The following is a 22,637-nucleotide window of genomic DNA, read 5'->3' on the forward strand; positions in this document are numbered from 1 at the left end:
TTCAACCTTTTAGTTTTTTTTTTATCTGCCTAACTGCTAGTTGATCCAGAGGAAGGCAAAAAACCCATCTGAAGCCTCTTCAATTTGCCTCAGATAGGGAAAAATTCCTTCCTGACTCCAAAATGGCAATCGGACTAGTCCCTGGATCAACTTGTACAATGAGCTATCTCCCATAACCCTGTATTCCCTCACTTGCTAAAAAGCAATCCAACCTCTTCTTAAAGCTATCTAATGTATCAGCCTGTACAACTGATTCAGGGAGAGAATTCCACATCTCCACAGCTATCACTGTAAAAAACCCCTTCCGAATATTTAGGCGAAACCTCTTTTCTTCTAATTGGAATGGGTGACCTTGTGTCAGCTGGAACGACCTACTGGTAAATAAAGCAGTAGAAACATTATTATACAATCCCCTTATATATTTATACATAGTTATCATATCACCCCTTAAGCGCCTCTTCTCCAGCGTGAACATCCCCAATTTGGCCAGTCTTTCCTCATAGCTAAGATTTTCCATACCTTTTACCAGCTTAGTTGCCCTTCTCTGTACCCTCTCTAATACAATAATGTCCTGTTTGAGTGATGGAAACCAAAACTGTACAGCATATTCTAGATGGGGCCTTACAAGTGCTCTATACAGTGGAAGAATGACCCCCCTCCTCCCGTGAATCTCTGCCCCTTTTAATACAGCACAAGACCTTATTTGCCCTTGATGCTGCTGACTGGCATTGCTTGCTACAGCCAAGTTTATCATCTACAAGGACTCCAAGGTCCTTTTCCATAATGGATTTGCCTAGTGCAGTCCCATTAAGGGTATAAGTGGCTTAGATATTTTTACATCCCAGGTGCATGACTTTACATTTATCAACATTGAATCTCATTTGCCACTTAGTTGCCCAAATTGCCAGTTTGTCAAGATCTTGTTGCAAAGATGCCACATCCTGGATGGAATTAATTGGGCTGGATAGTTTTGTGTCATCTGCAAACACTGATACATTACTTACAATACCCTCCCCTAAGTCATTAATGACCAAGTTAATAAAAGTGGACCCAATACCGAGCCCTGAGGGACCCCACTAAGAACCTTACTCCAAGTAGAGAATGTACCATTAACAACCATCCTCTGTACCCGATCCTGTAGCCAGTTTCCTATCCATGTGCAAACAACTTCATTAAGCCCAACAGAACGCTTTGGCAAAATCCAAATAGATCACATCTACTGCCCCCCCCCCCCCACTGTCCGGAATCTTACTTACCTCATCATAAAAAAGCAATCAAATTTGTCTGACATGACCTATCCTCCATAAAGCCATGCTGATTGCTGCTCATAATGCCATTGACTAGGAAAATTTTTTGAATGTGATCCCTTAACAAGCCTTCAAATAATTTGCCCACCACAGATGTCAAACTTCCTGGCCCATAATTGCCAGGCTGAGATCGTAATCCCTTTTTAAATATTGGAATAACATCAGCTTTTCTCCAATCCATAGGCACCATACCAGATGAAAGTGAATCTGAGAAAATCAGAAATAGGGGCTGGTCTTAAACTGAACTATGCGCTCTTAGAAACCGGGGGTGTATGCCATCAGGCCCTGGAGCCTTATTTACAATAATTTTTATTAAAGCTTTATGAATCATATCCTGAGTCAGCCACTGACTAGATTGAGCTGAGCCATTAGTGCAGCTATAAAGTGAGCCTGGGAACTCAGACTCCTCTATTGTATACACTGATGAAAAGAACTGATTTAGCACATTTGCCTTTTCTGTATCTGTTACAACCATACTGGTACCGTTATTCAATGGAGCAACACTCTCAACCTGTATCTTTTTACTATTAATATATTTTAAAAACTTTTTAGGGTTAGTTTTCACCACTTGTATCTTTTCTTTTAGCGCAATCCGTGCTTCTTCTGTAGAAATACAGTTCATAAGTTTTGCACCAGCTGTTTTTTTTTCACTCTTTTTGGGATTTATTTGGAATAGATTATATTCTGGGATCCAGATTTCCTTTTGTGTAACTATTACCCTCCCATTTGGGGATTTTAGTCTGTGTGTATGACATGGAGTGTCCAGGGAAAATGTTATCATAGTTACTGTGATTTTCCTTTCCTGGACAACTCCATGTCATCAGTTTCCCATGCCTTTTTTGGTAGTTGTTATATGAGTTGGCCTCGCAACAAGCAAGCGAGTGAGCTCGCTTGTGCCAAAGCACTGGGGAGCTTTGAGTCCCCAGTGCTCCTTAGGTATGTGGCTGGGGGCCATGCCTCCCCTAAACTTTTCCAGCCCTAGGCCCGTGCCTTTGTGGCCTTGCCACAAAACTGGGCTTGGGGAGCATACTTCTGATGAAAACAATGAGCAGGGATATCCCATGTGTATTACATGGAGTGGTCTTGGAAAGGAAAATCACAGTAAGCATGATACAATTTTACCAGTAACAATAAGACCACAAATTTTTGTGACATCCTAGGTGGACAAATTTATCTGATGTCAAATTTATTTATAGAACATATGCAAAGTTTTTGCACATGAAAACAGAATATTTCAGCTTCATCTGTCAACACATCAAGGGGTGGGGTGATGTCATTGATGGGTGGGGTGATGACATTGATGAGCAGGATGATGCAATTGAGGGGGCACGATGATGATGTCACCAATGTCGAAGAGATTCATCAGGAAGGAGGAAGAGAAAGTTATGTTTTTACTGGATTGGTATCTTAAAGTGGAGGTTTGGTGGTGGGCCAGGAGCTGCACATTAGGGTATTACAAATTTACCTGCAACTACATTGCCGGTAAATTTGTAGTACCAGCCCTGGCAGGTGTTTTACCTGCTAGGACAGTAAAATACTGGCTTGTGGCAACCCTAACTACGTCTTCCAGCATTCATGATCTAGCAGAGCTGGCAGGGCTACACTTAAACCATATGTATATAAAGATATTAATATAAAGCTTAGTATACAAAGATATTGAGCCACAGATGAGTTCTCTGACCATATAAATGAAAAAGTCAAGGAGCTCTAAGGAGACAAAATACACAGGTTTCAGGTTACTTAGGACTAGGGTTGCCACCTGTCTGGAATTAAGACAGTCTGTCTGATTTTCCAAATAAAGAAAATAGGGCAGCCAATTGCTGATCGCAACATCATCTCTCGCTCAGCCCGCAACGTCACTGGCCCACCCCTTGATTTATGGCTCTGCCGCCTGCCCGGATCATGGGCCATAGAATATAAATAAATAAATATATATATATATATATATATATATATATATATATATATATATATATATTTGGTAGACAGAGCAACAACGGAAATTTACGGTGTTTGTATCTAATAATAGTTATGATCTTGTAAAAAATGTTGTGACAAATTTTTTTCATTATAGCTCTGTGACATTTCTCACTGTAAATTGACAGATCCACAGTTAAAGGGGTGTATTTAATAAAGGATAAAAAAAGAGTCCCCCCCTAAGAACTCCCTGGGAATTTCACTGATTTGATTCCCTTAAGATTCTAGTAGCATTAACTCTTTTGTGAGCCATAGATATACTGTATATGCCAATGAAATCCTATACTGAATAAAAAAATGTGATGCCCCCCCATGGCAAAATCTTTTTAAACCCACTGGTAAATAGGGTCCAGAGTTGAGCATGTTAAATTAAATGCTCCAATAAAAAGTAATATTCCAATGGTACAGAGTATACATGTGTAGATATATTGGAAAATTGCTCTGCATTAAAATTTCATGAAATAATACAGAGGTTTTTCCATACCTATGGTCAACAAATTTGACCAAAAGTCTTCTATCTTCATATGTATTCATCTCAAAGTATGAAAAATCAAAAATCCATTTTCAGTATGATAGCATTGTAAAATTTGCTTTATAATCTCTGGCTCAGAAAAAATAACTTTGACTATGATATTTGAATGAATAATTCATACAGTATGTTAACAGAAAATAGTAATTTGCTTTTAATTCTGAAGTTTTGCCTTTCCTTCACAATGTCATTCAAGTACCATTTAGTAGAGCATCTGCAAAAAAATAAAAAAACGACTTAAATAACATACTTGATTTGCAAAAAGATAATAGATATTACAGGTATGGGACCTGTTATCCAGGATGCTTGGGACCTAGGTTTTTCCACATAAGGGATCCTTCCACAATTTGGACATCAATACCTTAAGTCTGCTAAAAATCATTAAAATATTTAATAATCCCAATAGGATTGTTTTACCACCAAATATGATTAATTATATCTTAGTTGTGGTCGAGTACAATGTACTGTTTTTTTATTACAGAAAAAAAAGAAATATGTTTTAAAAATTTTAATTATTTCAGTAAAATGGAGTCTATGAGAGATGACCTTCCCTTAATTTGGAGCTGTCTGGATAACAGGTTTCCAGATAATAGGTCCTATACCTGCATCATAAATGAAAAAACAGACTCTCCTCTGATGATGATCACCCATTTATCCATTTGTTACTTTTTACCTATCTATTCCTTAAATATACAAGGTAATGCCCCATTCATTAATTCATTCATCATAATTATCCTGACCCTGCATGTAGGTATTATGTTACCTCTCCTTTACATAGAAATTTAATATTATGAGAATTAATACAGTATGATGATTACATACTTGATTTGAATGAGAGACTGTAATACTAATAAGAGAGAGCTTGAACAGAAAGCGTAATAAACAGTAAAATAACCATAAAATTGAAGCTTTACAAAGTATTTGCTTTTTTTAGATGTTGGGGGTCAGTTACCCCCATTTGAAAGCTTAAAAGAGTCAGAAGAAGAGTCAAAAGGCCAGATGTAAAAATCAAATTATAGTTAAATATGTAATATTTTATATTTATTTTTGTTAATGTTGCAATTTTCACTCAAGCCCATGCTTTAAATAATACAAATACATATATAAAGGAACAGTCCAAAAACAATCATTTAACACATCAAGGTCTATTCTGCTTAAAACATGACTAGACATTTGTTCTTGTTTTTAAATCTGGAGGAATTAGATACAATTTACAGAATGAAATAAAATTAAGTAGAATTGATTATAATTGTGACAAAAAGATAAATGCACATTTTACAACACCACTGTATGTCACAAATTACTACACACTGGTTTCAGGCACAATCGAAAAACATTTTCATAACAATGTCTTTTTTTGTAATTCATGCATTTGTTTAGAATTTAAATGGTAATTGTTTTGGGGTTGTTTTTGGAGGGATTCCACATTTCTTTCAGAATGCTTACTGATGACTACCAATTGGAAGTGATGAGCGAATTTTTTCGCAAGGCATGTATTTGCAGTGAAATTCCACAATTTTTTCGTGAAACTGTAGCAAAAATTCACTGCAAGATAAAATTTCGCAGAGACAAAAAAGTCACCATTGACTAATGTATTTGGAGCAAGGAAGAAAGCTGTGCCCATAATAAATTGTCAGGCATTAAAAAATGTTGTCACCTATTGATTTCCATACGTTTCATAAGTTTTCCGCTGTTTCGAGCATTTTATAACAGTTTAGAGAATTTTTTAACAGTTTTGTGAATTTTTCAGTGAAGGGAAATGGTAAAAATTCACTCATGACTGCCAATTGGTTTTCTTAATTTTTTATAGTTTAAATGGGAATAGACCTATTGTTTGATATTTGCAACAGCATATCTTTCTTTTACCAATGCAGACCAACACTACATCAATTATGAATTACTTTAAAACGCTTTTCTTTTTCTATCAATTGGATTTGTTAATTTTCTTTTTTGGTGTTACTGTTACTGTTCAAATCTTCTCAAAATAATTCAAAATCAATGCAAATTTTGTTTTTAAAACTGTTTTCAATTGTGGCAATGAATTGTTCATAGTTTTTTTCAGGAGCATTTTAATATGCAACGTGCACTCAACAGCGCTGCCTTAAACTTTTTGCATATATTTTACAGAAAAATAGAAATAGAGTAGGATTCTGGCAATGTTTAACTCCATGAATGTGTACTGTGCTGGCACATTGTGGATTCCTTTGATTGATCCAATACAGTCACAGTGGTAATATTACAGGCCAAACTTGGTATTCACCATTTATCAACAAAAGAATTCATTGGCTTGTCCAGCTTTGGTTACCGCCTCTGAATCTATGCTTGACCGTGCAGATAGCAGTCTGTTAGATTCATCTGGAGTATGCCTAGTCATATATTCTCCATCAGCCCCCCTTGTTTTTGGATTTATAGCAAGGCTTTCAAATGTAACGTAAGAGTCTTGTATGTCCTTGGATCTCCTACCCAAGCCCTTTCTGCAGCGTCTTTTTAAAGCCCCACAGCAGACCACCAAGGTTAGAGGGACAGCAATAACACAAGCCACGCTGATGACTACCACATTAATAAGTTTCTGTGTCCCACCAGCACTGGCTGCTTCATCGGTGGAAAAGATGATACATTGCTCCTTCTTGGGAATTAAACCTTTTACAGAAACACATGCAATGTACTTAGTCTGGGGCATCAAACCATCTATTGTGATCTTTGTCTTGCCAGACTCCACATTTATCCTTCGCATATCTCTTTCTCCAAATATTGCATAGAGCACACTAAATACAGTAATGTTTTTAGCAAGAGGAGCTTTCCATGCCAAAGAGACACTATGATCTGTATCTCCGATAACTTTAACACCTCTGACCAGACTCTCAGTATCTGGCTGTCTTGTTGGTAAACTCATTAGTGGAACAATAGTATTTGGATACTTGCTGTCAGGTACCATGCCTGCAGCTAGGTTCGGATTATTATTCTGCACTTCATTACTGAGAACATTTTGACTGCTGTCTTTTCGGTATTGTTGGATGTTGGAGTTCACTACAGTGGGAAGAATACTGCCTGCGGACACAGAAAACAACATTGTTTTATGCTTTCTTAGTCATTCTGTAATACTCCACTCTCCTTAATAAATACCTTTATCATTTTGTTCATCTGTGGTGTTGGAGTCAGTGACCAAAAGGGATATGAAAGCTTCTGTCATACCCAGGCTATTTTTGGCTCTACAGATATATTCTCCAGAATCTTTATAAGAGACACTGGGCACATTTAACATAGACCAGCTCATTCCTTCACTTGAGATTTCCTGGTGTACTATAAAATAAAAGAAAATAGATTACATTGTTGTAGTCATACTTTAGAATTGTAAATAACAGCCTCTATACTGCTCCTTTGAGAATGGAAATGCTTGCTTAGTAGTGATGGGCGAATAAATTCGGCATGTGCACATTTCCCTGCCAGTGAATAAATTCACGGAACTGCCAGTGAAACATCCGCCACGTCAAAAACATTTTGGAACGTGGCAGAATAGTAGCACACACAAAAATTGTTGTGCATCAAAATTATTCGGACACCCATTGACTTTAATGCATTTGGACAAAATAGGCACACATATAAAAATTGTTGCGGGCATCAAAATCGATGCGCATCAAAATAATTTTGACGTTTCGCAAATTCCTCGCCGTTTCACGAATTTTGACGTACAAATGGGACTAATTCGCCCATCATTATTGTTTAGTTTATTGTTTCTAGTACAAAAGTGAATACATGGGAACTTATGGCACATATCTGTGGGACACAAGAAATAGTCTAGGGAAAAAAGAATATATTTCTTCATAGAGGGCATTTAGGCATATCAAACACACATGTTGGATTTGCAAATTGCAAGAATAATATCCACTTGAGAGTCAAAAGAACTAAGATCTATTGCTCAGGACTGCAGTACGTGACAGTTGAGGTCATTGGTACTATTAGACTGTCCCAACTCCCTCCTGATCAGAACAGTGCTGGTTATGTCTGATCATTTGATTATAAAGCATAGTTGCTAAACACAACCAGTTCATTTTAGTGCATATGTATATATCAGTTACCAAATTGTTAAAGGAAGACTATACCCCTCAGACAAGGTATATTGCATAAAACAGCTCATGGTTCATGTAAATAAATCATTTTCATAATAATATACTTTTTAGTAGTATTTGCCATTGGGTAATCATAAATAGAAAACTGCCATTTAAAAAAATAAGGGCTGCCCCCCCCAGGGATCGTATGATTCACGGTGCACACTAACATACCAAACTAACTATACTTGTTAGGCCAATTAACAGACAGAGTTTTGTATTTTGCTTCCACACTACTTCCTGTTACAGTTAGAGCTGCAGTATTTCTGGTCAGGTGATCTCTGAGGCAGCACAGAGACCATCAGGAAATGGTGGTTCAAGGCAAGAGATGTAAAAGGGCAATAGTTACTTAAATATATATTCCAGTTTGATAAGATTCTTTAATATGCCACTTAAATTGATATAATCTGTTGCTCAATTATTCATTTTGAGGGTATAGTTTTCTTTTAATTAAAGGATATGTAAAGCCTATATTTTCCTACCATGTATATAAGTTGGGCATATCTTTCCCACCCAAGCCACATCATTTGTATTGCATACATCCCCTCCCTTTGCCAGCGCCATCACATTTTCCTAAAACAAATAGCAGCTTTCACCTGGCGGCCATTTTCCCTCTGACACATGATCAGTAACATTGCCATCTGCAAACAGGACATGTATGCTGTAAAGTTCATGCAATGCAGAATGAAGGTTTACACAGGCACAACATACTTGATAAAAAAAGTTCTGCTGGGGTTGAGCACTGTAATGGTTAAGCTCAGCTCAGGAGAGGTGTTTAGGAGAAAAAAAAAAGGATCAGTCAGCAAGAGTTTCTATGGGAACCAGCAATACTATCTCTTCATTGGCTGTTTGACTGGAAGGTGTGTTTAGTAATCTGAGCTGAGAATAACTGAGCATGCTCATGAGCCAACAGCCAAAGTAAATTCCTGAGAGAGGGGACAGAGTGGGTTAGAGTAGTATAAAGATTTCTTAATGATTGAGGGGATGCTGCAGCCTTATTGTTAACCAGTGGCAGTTATGTGAAGATTTCAAAGAGGCTGTACACTGATTACATTTTGTTTGGGGGGTTTACATGTCCTTTAAGTAAATTATCTTTAGGAATAGTAGTGGGAAGGACAGCACTAAGGTTAGTTCAGATTCTAGCATAAGGGTTGGCTTATAGGGCACATGTTGGCAAAATATATTATCCCCAACCAAAGGTGCGGGCTAGTGACCTAGTGCTGGGGGGGAGTTGCGATTTAATAAAGCCTGCACCTTTGGTTGGGGATAATATATATTATGCCAAGAGGTGCTCTATAATCTGCTAGTAAGGATTTTATACAATGATGGAATTCAATACAATGCAGGGTCGAACTGGGGGCACTGGGGCCCACCGGAACTGCTGTCCAGGGCCACCTGCTGCCTCCTTCCCTGCTTCCCTCCTGATGCCTCCTTACTGTGAAAACGCGCTCGGTGCTGAAAAATAATTTTTTTTGTAGAACTTATCGTCGGGAGAGGGGGGTCTGGCCCGGTGGGGGCCCATGAGGGTTGGGGCCCACCAGGTTTTTTTCCGGTACCCCGTCTGGCCAGTCCGACACTGACACAATGCATTAGAATCAGCAATCTTTCAATTTACAAAGGTGGTTGATTCAGTGCTGGGCTGCCATGCTACATGCCGACATCCCTTGACTAATGGGAGGGAGGGGTTTAGCAGTGAGCAGTGGGATAACACGAAGGTGGTATGTGAGACAATTACTCAGAACAGGAGTAGGCAACAGAAAAAGTATGTGCCGTAGTGGGGCCCAGTGGGTCCCCCTCTATGGTGCCCTAGGAGTGTGCATATCCCTAAATCCTGCCCTGGTTTGATTTAAGGGTCTTCATTTATCAGATCCCAGGACAGAGCACTTTCTTCTGGGGATTTAAAACATCCACAGCTTTCCCTTACTTTAGATCCAATGCATGGGCATATCTTAGCCCTGCATTCATGTGAAACAGATCTCACCTGTACCTAGGGTACTAAGTAAGAGAGCAAAGTGTAAAGGACATTGCAGTTTGCCCACATTTTTTGCACTGAACATCTTGCCTCACACTTCATAAATGAGGCTTTAGATGGTCATTTAAAGTAACTGCATGACCAGGGTTCAGTATATGACAGCTTCCTTTAAAACTCTTTAGGAACCAGTGGATGGTGAACAGTGACCCAAAATATTTAACAGGTTTCAGCCATTTCTAAAAACACGCCAAGTTATTATCATGTTGTTATCTAAGACCTTTTTAAAATGTAGAGAAAATAGCTATAGATTAAAATAACGCTTGCAGACGTATGTAATCTCAGAAACAGAAACTTTTCAAATGCAGTTTTCAGTTTTCCGACCCAGACCCGCCCCCCCTCCTCCACCGCGCCCGTCCGCATCTGACTTCCGGGTTTCTTTTATAAACATAAACTGCCCACTCATGACATCACAAAAGGGGAGGATGAGCAAGCGCGTGGCTATGAAACCAAAAGTCGCGTCCCGCGGGTATTGGCCCACACATCACTACTGTGTGCTATTAAAAATCCCTTTGTAGTGAATAGAAAGTTGGTGAATTATTCTGAAGTGAGCTCTAATCTAACATTTTGATCTTCCACATAGTGACATTTTCTCAAACATTTCCTAAAGATCTCCCTGAATAAATATAAATGCAGAAAGCAGTTACAGCTACTTTGTTCAATTTATTCTGCAATTTTATATCCAAACATTTTTGAAAATGCACCCATTTTTCTGTATCTCGTATTTTTGCATATTCATATAGCATACCTGTTCCATTTATCTGAATACCATCAATTCTTCTCCAGCTAAGTTCAGGAACTGGGACACCCATTGTGCCACATCTTAGTAAGACTGTACTACCAACCATGGTCTTCAGTTTTGCCACCGATGTCTGAATTACTGGACTTTGACATTTCCTTAGCTCTACCTGGCTGAAAGGGAGGCCAGAAAGGCTTTGAGGAGAAGCACACCTTAGATGAGGTTCTATAAAGGCCACAGAAGGAGAATGGAAGTTGAGGAAATGGACCATTTCATATAAACTGCACTCACACTGCCAAGGATTGTCTTGAAGGCCTTAAAAGAAAAACATATCTACTGTATTATTTTTTCATTTACTATGGAGTGAATAAAACAAACCAGTCCTATTAAAGGTGATGATTTATACAACATTTACTAGAGTGTTGATGCGCAACATTGTTAAAAAAAATCACTAGTGAACACAAGAAAACACATCATTAAATATAACTTACCTAGGATTACAGTAGAATAACCACTGGAGAAATATGAGGCTGAATGAAGATTTAACCAAGATGCAATGAGTTCCTGAGGAAGTGTCATAAGTTTGTTGCTTGAGATGTCCAGATATGTAATGTTCTTCATAAAACCTGCTGCATCTTTTGGTATGGCAGAAAGTTCATTGTTGTGCAAATCTAGTAATCTCAATCGAGGAGTGTAGGTCAATGATTCCCATGGGAAAGAAGTAAGGTCATTGCCATCCAGTCTGAGCTCCTGTAGTTGATGCAACCCTCGTAATGTAAGCATACTTATGCTCTCCACAGAATTATAGGGCATCCACAGAAATTCCAGATTGGTGAGGAGTCGGAAAGATTCCCCTTGCAATCTGCGAATGGAGGTTTTCTCTATACGGAGTTTGAAAGTGTCTACTGGAATATTCACTGGTGTTAGAGTCATCTCAGGGTCGTTACAAAGCACTTCCCTGTTATTGAAAAAAAAATAACCAAAAATATCATGTTTATTTGAGCAGTAAAACCGCATACATTCAATTTCCTTTGACATGAAATTTACTAAAGGCAAAGGATGTGCATTGTGAACATTGCATGCAAATACACATGAACCAAACTCATATATGCAAAAAAACTGCATACACTAACTTTAAAATATAAGTGTATCAGATAAGCAGTGGATAATAATATTATCTGACAACAACACATCTTGAAAAACTGATTGTGGGTAATGTACAAATTCTCTGGGTAAGACTTGCCAGACACTAACCATTCAGATGATTTTAATGCCATACATTTCGTAATTGAAAGTGATGCATATGTTCTTATTAGGAATTCAAATCAGGGATCCACATGCATTTGAAATAGAGGTAGGGTGGAGCTAGTGATTCCCTAGAAATATTTTTCTAGTAAATAGAATATCCGTAGAGATTTTAGATGGCAGAGGTCTCTTGTATAGCAGCTTATACATATTGTAAAGGAACTAAAGGTAATGCATATAAAAGCAAAGAGAAGAAAGAAAATGACTAACTGATCCAGCTGGCCGTAATAAAAATAATATGAATAACCAATAACATTCTCTGTGTGCTATATTTAATAAGCATTTATACATTTAAATGTATTAACATTACAATAATAGTTATTGGCTCAACAACTTACTAACATAGTAAAATGGAATTTAAATTTGATGTGCTCTTAGTGAGATATTTTACTAGAAATGTAATAATAGAAATTCAATCACAGTATAATCAGTGATAATTACAAAGTACTGGTGAACCTGAATCACTTTGACTTTAAAGGGATTTGGAACCTAAAGCCTTTCCATTAATTATGTAAGTGTGGCAACAATTTTCCTTTGTGCTATATGCTATGGTGGATTTATGCAATTTATAAGTTAAATCTTATTTATTTAAAACTTTCAGTATATTATTGGACTCTGTTAAAAGGCTCTAATAAATTTTAGCAGTTCCCTGTAATAACATGCTCCTTAGACAAACAGCTCGACATGATAGCTGAGGCACTTTAACCCTTTTGAAATTTGTAAGATAAAATATACATTTTGAAAGATAAAATATTTTAATGAATTGTCAGATATGTTCTAAAATAGCCTGTCAATTTTCAAGAACAACTTTATTTTTATATTTATTAAGTTATAAGGTAAAATAAATAAACAAAATATAAAAAGTATAGTATTTTATTTGAAATTAAAGTAATTCCATAACCAAGGAATAAAACATGCCACAAAGACAATAAAAATTGCAAAACTAAACACGTTAGAGACCTTTCAAACGTCTTGAATCTCTTCTGAGGAAGGTTCAATACTGACAAACGTATTCACCTTTTTCATCACTTTAATATTATTAGAGCAAAATAATTTTCTTTTTTGGCATTGTCTTTTATAAAGTTTCTTGACATTTATTTTAAGTTGCATGTGTTGCAGCCAGAGAAATGATAAACAAGCTTAAGCTTTCTACCAACAGATCTAGGCTATGAGCCAGTGCTAAAAGGAGATTTACAATGCACTTGAGAAAAAAGCAATCACAATTAATGGCTATTTGTGCTGTGTTGTTCTGACCTGCCTCCCTGCTCACCTAGTAATTAAGAAAATAAACTTATGTCATCTATGTTTTTTTCCAAAAAGTGTTTATGATTACATTTGTGATGCTCTATGTGTTTGTTTCAGAAATTAAATTCTTCTTTGCCTTGTAAAATATAATGATGGACCTTGTTTTGTACAGATTGACAGAAAGATATTTCTTTACTACTTTTGGCATTTGCAGCAAAGTGCATGTTCCTCCAATCACCAGAAGCTGCCAAAAATGATATCTTGTTCAAAAGTAATTTGGGAGCTGTAATTAAAGTGCTGCGTAATTGTAATTAGCTTCTAAAACATGGGAGATAAATGTTGGCTGCATTCCAAGGCTAAAAAATACACACATTATGTTTCCAATAATTCTACTGCTAATTTATGTTGTTTTTAAACAAATAAAATATTTTCTCAGATTGACTAAATAAATATAAAATGACAAATAATCTTATTTGTCATTTGTATTTTCTATTAACGATTAGAAAATATATAAAGGCCTGCATATTATTATTATATATTATATATTGTTAAGTGTTATGATAAAATGCCTTTAAATGCTCTTTTCTTCTTGTGAAAACTACGGTGCTACATGTGTCATGTGCCATTGCCATTTTGTTTTCCTTGTTCTAATACTAAAAAGGTGCAATTTATTGTTTATATGCAATACTCATTCATATCATGAGTGCTACCCATTCCTACACTATTCTGGACATTGGCTAGTATTTTAAAATAGCCCCAAGCTAACCTTTGAACACACAAAAACATTTTATAATGGACATATGTTTAAAGAATATCTGCCCTGATGTGACATGAACAGTGCAATTTTCAGTACCACAAAATGAACCATATATTCATAGGATTGTTCACCTTATATAAATTTTTAGTATTACAGTCACGTTTTATTGTCATCCCAGCTGTATACAAGTAGACAGTGAGATGACATCATAAAATAGACAGAGGTTGCTAGAGTCCAAATTATGCTAAAAAACATGCATTGATATGAGAGACTGAAATTTGACTAGGAGAGCGCCTGAATAAAAATCTATGTAATATGAATAGCAATATGAAGTAGCAATAACAATAAATGTGTAGTCTTATGTGGTATTTGCATTTTATATGGCTTCAGTGACCCTTATTTGAAAGCTGGAGAGAGTCAGAAGAAGGCAAATAATTCAAATCTATAAAAAAAATTAAGGCCAATTCAAATGTTTAGAATTAGCCATTATATAATATACTAAAAGTTATAGTGATAGTAAATAACTTACATGAATTAAAATTTAATATAGGCAATTTGATACTTTTACACTATACTCACCCCTATATATAATTAACGGCGCTAAGTTTGTCCAGTAGCAGTAACCCTCAGCAATAGTGATGGGCGAATCTGGGGGGCGAAAAATTAATGAAACGGCATCTCGTTTTTGACGATGCAAATTCGCTGGCGAAAACGCGCCGGCATCCATTTTTTTTTACACTGGTGTATTTTCGCAGCGGTTTCACAAATTTATTTGCCAACGGAGAATCGCGGAAATTCGCCGTAAATTTGCGCCTGGCGAATAAATTCGCCCATTACTACTCAGCAACCAATAATATGTGTGCTTTTAAATGGTACCAGTACCAGTACATCCAACTGCTGATTGGTTGCTATGGGTTATCTGCCCCACTCTTTCTCCTTCTTAACCCGGTGCAATGAAAACCAAATCTCTCTCCGTCTTGTATACTTTCTTTCTCAAAAGCAATTACTTCCTCTGTACAGGGCACTAATACCTTGCTCTGCTGTAAATGGTTTATCATGAGCTTTTCTCTTTCTAATAATGGAAGTTACCAAGAGCAGCAGTCCAGTTTTGTACTGTAGATATGATTAGTTTTCATTGTGTCACCTAGATTTTTGTATATAGTGATTGTTGGCTAATTTCTTATTATAAGTACAACTGTTTTCAGATGTTTTTCTATTTATATAAGGCATAAAGTTTCCAGTAACCATAGCAAAAAAATAGGTACTTCTTTTAAGCAAGTAACTAGTAGATACTACCTGGTTGCTATAGGTGACAAGAACTATAGCAAACCTTCATATGTAATAAAAGACAAAATGTTTGCCTGGGTGTAGTAACCAATATGATGGTTGCTAATGAACAGGTTACTATATGATAACCTTACAGTATATTACATAACACATTTGTGTTTAATGTCCTTTTGCTTTTAACAAAAAGGGCAATTCAGCTATAATAAACAGTATGATTACAAATGACTAATCTACAAGTTCATTTAATGTATATTGTCATGTGAGCACTGTCATTATATGTACTAGTTATGAGTGCAAATTGCGCCTATATACTTTAATGGTTGAAAAAATTGTCACGCATGAAACAAAAAAATTGTCACCCATAGACTTTAACACATTTTGTTGAATTTTTGCCATTTTGCAAATTTTTGGCAAATGGAAATGGGTCAGATTCACCCATCACTAATCTACAGAAATACTTCCTCAAATATTTTTTATATAGAACAGAGGTTTTAAAACTTTCTTTGTTTAAAATCCCTTTGATTTTGAACATTTGACTAGACCCTCTTTGTCTGCAGAAAACATATACACATATAAAACACTTTAAATAGTCTAGAGAGATCTAAACGAAGCCGACCAAACAGTTTTAGAAAATAAAACACGTAACTTATCTAGACCTTGGTATTTAACAAAAACAACACATGAATAGAGAGTGAAAAAGTCCAAAAGTTATTAGATTTGTCAGATTAAACTTTACCAGTATCATTATTGACTTGGCTACCTTCCATGATCTTTAAACATTATTTTATTAATCAATATGCTAAAGAAAAAACAAATGTCTTCTGTAGCATCTTAAGGGGTCAAATGCAAATGCAAACTGGGACCTTGCAAGTAGATAATACTACACATCATCCAATACTGATCAGGTATAATGCCCCTTTAAAATACATTTATTATTCCCTGTTCTTAAAAAAAGCAGCAGTCTCGAACAACAGTTCTGCTGGTGGATCATGTGTAAAGTGTTAGTGTAAAATGCATTAATTACAAATGTACAGGAAAAGTACAAAAAGTACAAATAGCTTACAATTTTATTTTTCACTAAAAATTCTATATAGAAATTTGCTTTGCAACTAAGCAAAGGTTGGTAAACAGATACAGTACATTATAAATTGAATATGTTGTTTTATAAACAATGAAATGGCTCTAAAGGCAGCTGGAGCAAAAAATAGCAAAATAAAATTCAGTACTAATCTGGTAAGAGTCTAGAAAAAAAGGAAATGATGCAACAGTTATTTCAGTCCCTTTTTAGTAGTAAAATTGATTTTAATTTCCAGTCAGCAGATGGCTTAAGGAGAGACATTTATCTCTCTTCTGCTAATGTTACTTATGCTGCATGAATACAGTACAGATGGTTTTCCAATGCTTCCTCTGAAATCAGATTATAAACTACTCAGAAGTTAATCCTGTGGCACATAATGCAGCAGCACAAAGGGACTAGAGAAAAATCAAATATTTAACAAAATATAAACAAGACAACTTGGGCCACATGACAAGTTAATCAAATTTTGTACTGTACATTGATACAATGAAGAAAATTACCATACCTGAGGTTACTGAGAGAGTCACTGAGAGAGTGAAAGGTACAGCTGCACTGAGAAGGACAAGACAGGCAAAAAGAAAATATATTCCCCAAAACTAGGTAGTAGAAGATGCCCAAGGAGATCCACATGGTGACCTAACCATGAGTTGAACCTTTGGGGCAGGATGCTTTCTCTGGCAGCGCCTGGTCACATTTTCTTAAGATCTCTTCCGCTTCCAGTCGCAGAGTGATGCTTTAGCTGCAGATCAGTCCTTTAGATAAAATAGGATGGACCAGGAGATTAGCGAGGGGACTGTTTATCTTCCTGTGATGGCCTATGGCTTCCTGGGATATCAGAAATATAAAGATAGTACAGTAAATTAAAAAGGGAGAATGCATAAGAGGATTTTGTATTTTAAATATGTAAATCGTACATATAGAAAATCCACAATCAACAAGAGTAACCATGAATGAAAATACAGAAATGTTTATTTTATGCAAGTAAAAATTCATTTATATAATGAAGTCAAATAAAACCTGGCACATTTAATCAGCATTAATAGTTAAGAGAAGTTTAGAGATTAAAACATATATTTACCCCATATAAACTGTAGTAATGGGATATGAGTATTTGATCCAATCTATTTTTACTTATACATGTCAAAAAAGCAACGTAGTTTTGAGTTTACCATTATGGTTATTTGGTTGATATTTTAAATAGATATGTTTATTAACTTTAAATTTATTATTTTTTTATTTTAATTTTAATCTATCAAGTGTGTATTACAGTAGGGAGCTTACACAGTTAGTAAATTCTCCTGAAAAGCAACAGCAATCAGTGATTCTAACAAACACTTACCCCTTCTTTATTATAAAGGTCAGTAACACCAAAGCAAAAAGATTCATTTGACTATTATTAATGTTTATTTCAATCCTGTTCATAACTATGTTTTCTTTTGCAACAGAAGTCCTACTTTTCATTATAGTAGTTTTAAATTGTGTCTGCTGTGATCAGCCATTTTATAAATGTTCTAAGCCCCACACACACGCATATGATTTTATTAAAAATTACAAAATTGAAAGTTAGCTGGTCTTTTGTCTTTGGGTTATTTTATTTAGACCAATACTGCAACAAGAAACATATTTTTCTTCACCATGTACCATCTTCAGACATTTTTACTTTTTGTACTACATGCAAACCAATATGCAAAATGTCATCATGTTTATTATTTTAATTATGTAATAAACATATAATTAAATAATGTTTGTAGAAAACCTACATGGCAATGCTTTGTGTACAATAGTGAGACTACTGATATACACTATCATTTATTGATATTATTTGTTCCTAATTGTGAGTGAGTAGCTAGAGAAAGCACTGAGGAATCAGTTTGCCAGTAACCCAGGCCATGTATTTGAACTGAGATTTCAAAGCATGTGAGAGATTTCAAAGCGTATGCTAGGAAGCAGGTAGGTGTGTCATATGAAGAAGCAGGAGTAACAGAAGGAAAGCTGTGGGTGAATTTAATAAGTGCAGGGGCTCTATACATCATGAGCTGGAGAGGAGAAAAGCTGGATAAGAGTACAGGCCAATTAGAAGGGGATTACTGGAAACAGCGTGAGAAGCCATATATAAGAAGTGCATGGATTCAGGTATTTGTTAGCAGGCTATTTACCCTTTCTCCCTCTTATAAACTTATGAATATCAAAATCCTCTATTACAGGGTATGTGATTTCCCATATAGCCCTGATACTATATGAATAGTCTCCTTTAATATAATTTAAATTATAAATATTTTCCTCACACCTCCAAAAAAGAAAACCAGCTGAAGCTCTAACTGAAGATTAACTTTAAATTATTTTATCTTTTATTTATTTTGTATTAACATTTTCTGAGACTATTCACCATTAGTCTTTACCCTAGAAGTTTACTGTCTAATTTCCCTATCACACACTGGGGTCAATTTCATAAGGAGCCGTGAGCCATGAGCAGCTAATAAAATTGATCATTTTCTTATATACCTGATACAATTTTCAACAAGATCAGAAGAAAGTTTGGCTTTACCACCTGTATTTGCTTTTTTTAAAAAAAATTACTTAGATTTTTGTCCAGTAGCTCTCTAGTTTGGGGGTGACAGCACCTATCTGGTTGCTAGTGTCCAATTCAACCTAACAACAGGCAGATATTTGAATGACAGACTGGAAGATGAATAGAAAAGGACCTGAAGAAAAATATAAGTACAGTGAAACCTCAATAAATGTAACAATACAAATATACATCACCTCACTAAGCAATTTCTATTTGGCTGCCAGTGACCCTTATATCCAAATGTCATTTTAAATCACAGACTGGAAGAGGAAGCAGAGGAAGGCAAATGATATATATATATATCATTATATATAATCCATGTATATATATTTTTTTTTTTTTTTTTTTTTTTTTTTTAAATGTGTGTTACTCAGAATTGTACTTTTTCTTACATACTTAAAGTTAACAGTAAACTTTACCTCTAAAATCATCTAAATGCATTTCTACATCTCATTACAGGATATGGGATCTCTTTCCCTTACTTCACAGAGGATAATTCCTTACTCCACAGCTTTTCTCTTTAGTGAAGCTTTTTCTGACTTGGCCTCTGTTCACTCCAGTAAGTGGAGTCCAATAAGTGGAGTCCTAGGTAAAAGCCTAGGATAGTCTTATATACAGGGAACCCACCTTACAACCCTGGCCGAAAGGAAATACTCAGCCTCCCTCGAGGCATATGTAACTGGTATATAGAGAATTCCTCCTCCCAAGCAACTCTTTGGCCTAGGTTCTGCATGTAATTAACTCTTACTGGAGTTGTCCCATATGGGAAAAAAAGATCTTGCATACCTATTCTAGTACTACACAGCCAGTTTCCTTAATCAAAATTAATAGTACAGTAGTTATAAACATACATTACAGGGAAAAAGATGCTGAAGGTGTTCATTGACTTGGTAAAGTCCAAATTAAAGCATTCTAAATGAACTTGCTATACCTCTATACCTACTCTATCCAAGCTTGACTCTTGTGACATATTCGAAATACCTACTCTACCACATCCAAGATGGCATTTAGTCTTGTGTTGTTTAAAAAAGGAAACGTGTTCATGTTAATGCCTCTAAAAAGATTTTATTATTATGCTTAGCTGACACTCCAGCATACACAAGCATTATATTTTCATTTGTGCCCAAAGAATATGTTCATCAAAGAAATCACCAGTGAGCCCTTTTGCAAGTTCAAAAGTGTGCTGCTGGTGATTTCTTTGATATACCGATGTGACCGATGAGCGATCCATATTTGTGACTGGTAAAGAATATGTTCAGAATGCATTTATTATATATTAAAAAATGTAGTAAAGTAGAAAAATACTGTAGGTCATGTGGGCTAGATTAAATAAGCTTAGCCAACAAACAGATCCAAGACAGTACAAGGCATTGTAAAATTCCAGAATTCCTCTTTTAATTGTAGATCTCATAGATGTTTTGTAATTGTAAATATATTAGGGGTTTGACCCACCTAGAGTTGCTCAGTGGAGTTTAATATTTTCCTCTACCATTCTCTTTACCACCTGTCCTATTAGACCCCCACCAGCAAGTTAATAAGCCTTGACACATTTTGTATTTTACGATACATATTCATAGGCTACCAGGGTTGTATTTGGTTCCTCTAGAGCAGGGCTGTCCAACTGGTGGCCAGCGACGCCCCATTCTGTGGCCCCCCACATGCTGTGTCTGCTTACCATATGTAAGATTTAAAAGGTATCATACAGAAATTAACTAGCCCCTGCATTGTTTAAACCTCAAATTCAGACTCTAATCCCCTGTATTGTTCACACCTGTGATCCCCCTGTATTGTTCACACTTGTGACACCTCTATTGTTTATATCCTAAAGCTCTGTACTGTTCACACCTGAGACCCAGACTGAAACTGCCCACATTGCTCACCTGTTCACACCTTTCAAAATGCTAATGTGGCACCAGCACTGTGTCACTTTATGTAGTAAATATTAGAATTATAGGTTTCCCTGTCTCCTGCTCTGTTCTGCCTTCCCTCCCTGTGTGTGTCATTCTCTGCTTACTCCGTGCTGCTTGTGTGTGCCATTCTCTGCTTGCCCAGTGCTGCTTGTGTGTGCCATTCTCTGCTTACCCAGTGTTGCTTGTGTGTGCCATTCTCTGCTTGCCCAGTGCTGCTTGTGTGTGCTTTCTCTGCTTGCCCAGTGCTGTGTGTGTGCCATTCTCTGCTTACCCAGTGCTGCTTGTGTGTGCCATTCTCTGCTTGCCCAGTGCTGCTTGTGTGTGCCATTCTTTGCTTGCCCAGTGCTGCTTGTGTGTGCCATTCTCTACTTACCCAGTGCTGCTTGTGTGTGCCATTCTCTGCTTGCCCAGTGCTGCTTGTGTGTGCCATTCTCTGCTTACTCAGTGCTGCTTGTGTGTGCCATTCTCTGCTTGTCCAGTGCTGCTTGTGTGTGCCATTCTCTGCTTGCCCGGTGCTGCTTGTTTGTGCCATTCTCTTCTTGCCGTATGCTACCTGTGGGATGTAAGCCTGTTAGGGGTTTGTTCTTGGGGTTTGTTAGCATTTGGAAATTGTTGTTAAGGGCCTCTACGGTTTTTATTCATGTGTTGGGGGGTTGTTGTATTATCCTCAGTGGAGGATGAGGCATATTGATTTAAGGGTATGTTTTTATCATAACTTAAATTTTTCACATATGACTGATGAGGGATTTCCCTGCAGTGAGCACCAACCATTTGTTTTTTTTGGTGTGCTACTATCGTTAATGTGGATATGATCTTAAAAGTTCTTGTGGTAACATGGGTGTGGTTTACAGTGGGTGTGGTTCAAAAGGGGTAGTGTCCAACACTGACTTCCATTATCGGCCCTCCATCACATAGGTCAGTAAAATTTTGGCCCTCTATACTACAAAAGTTGGACAACACTGCTCTAGAGTGCTCATCTCTTCTTATTTTCCTGAGGCCATGTAATGCTCTGCCTTAAAAGGGGTCATTCACCTTTGAGTTAACTTTTAGGGGCAGATTTATCAAGGGTCGAATTTCGAGGTGATGGTAGTTTTTTTAAACTCCCATCACCTCGAAATTTGAACAAAAAGATACCAACCGAAATGTATTTAAAAAATCTAATTTTTTAACTACGGGTGAATAGGCTGTATTCGATAATTCTATTTGAATTCAGATCGTATTTAATAGAATTCGAATCAAAGGATTTTCAAAAAAAAACTTACTTTTTTCAAAGTCCATCAAATGATTCCAAATAGGAGATCCCCCATAGGCTAAAACAGAGATTCGGCAGGTTTTAGATGGCGAATGATAAATACATTTAGATATTCAAATTTTCAATTTTTTTTTAAATCTGAATCAAATTTGGACTATTCCCTAGTTGAAGTACACTAAAATTAGCTCAAAATCCAAATTTAAAAATTTGATGTTTCAATGCGACCCTTGATAAATCTGCCCCTTAGTATGATATCGAGAGTGATATTCAGACATAATTTGCAAGGGGTTTTCAATTTTATTACTTGTGTTTTTTGCATTATTTAGCTTTTTCTTCACCAGCTCTTTAGTCTGCAATTTCAGCAGTCCAGTTGCTAGGGTCCAAATCACATAGCAACCATGTATTGATTTTAATAATAGAGTGAAATATGAATGGGAAAGGGCCTGAATAGAAAGATGAGTAGTAGAAAACAGTGATAGCAATATATTTGTAGCCTTACAGAGCATTTGTTTATAGATGAGGTCAAATGACCCCCATTTGAAAGCTA

At 36.3% G+C, this 22,637-nt stretch overlaps 1 protein-coding gene across 1 annotated transcript; it reads right to left on the reverse strand.

Annotated features, from left to right (window-relative positions):
• Positions 1-4,420: 4,420 nt before the first annotated feature.
• Positions 4,421-17,109, reverse strand: lrit1.S (leucine-rich repeat, immunoglobulin-like and transmembrane domains 1 S homeolog). Its single transcript, XM_018239459.2, has 5 exons — positions 16,865-17,109; positions 11,179-11,645; positions 10,697-11,002; positions 6,937-7,113; positions 4,421-6,861 (listed from the first exon to the last, which is right to left on the reverse strand). Exons 1-5 carry the CDS (start codon positions 16,987-16,989, stop codon positions 6,080-6,082), a joined length of 1,857 nt encoding a protein of 618 aa, XP_018094948.1. The 5' UTR covers positions 16,990-17,109; the 3' UTR covers positions 4,421-6,079.
• Positions 17,110-22,637: the final 5,528 nt, after the last annotated feature.

The sequence above is a fragment of the Xenopus laevis genome, chromosome 7S (genome assembly GCF_017654675.1).
Source record: "Xenopus laevis strain J_2021 chromosome 7S, Xenopus_laevis_v10.1, whole genome shotgun sequence".
NCBI lineage: Eukaryota > Metazoa > Chordata > Amphibia > Anura > Pipidae > Xenopus > Xenopus laevis.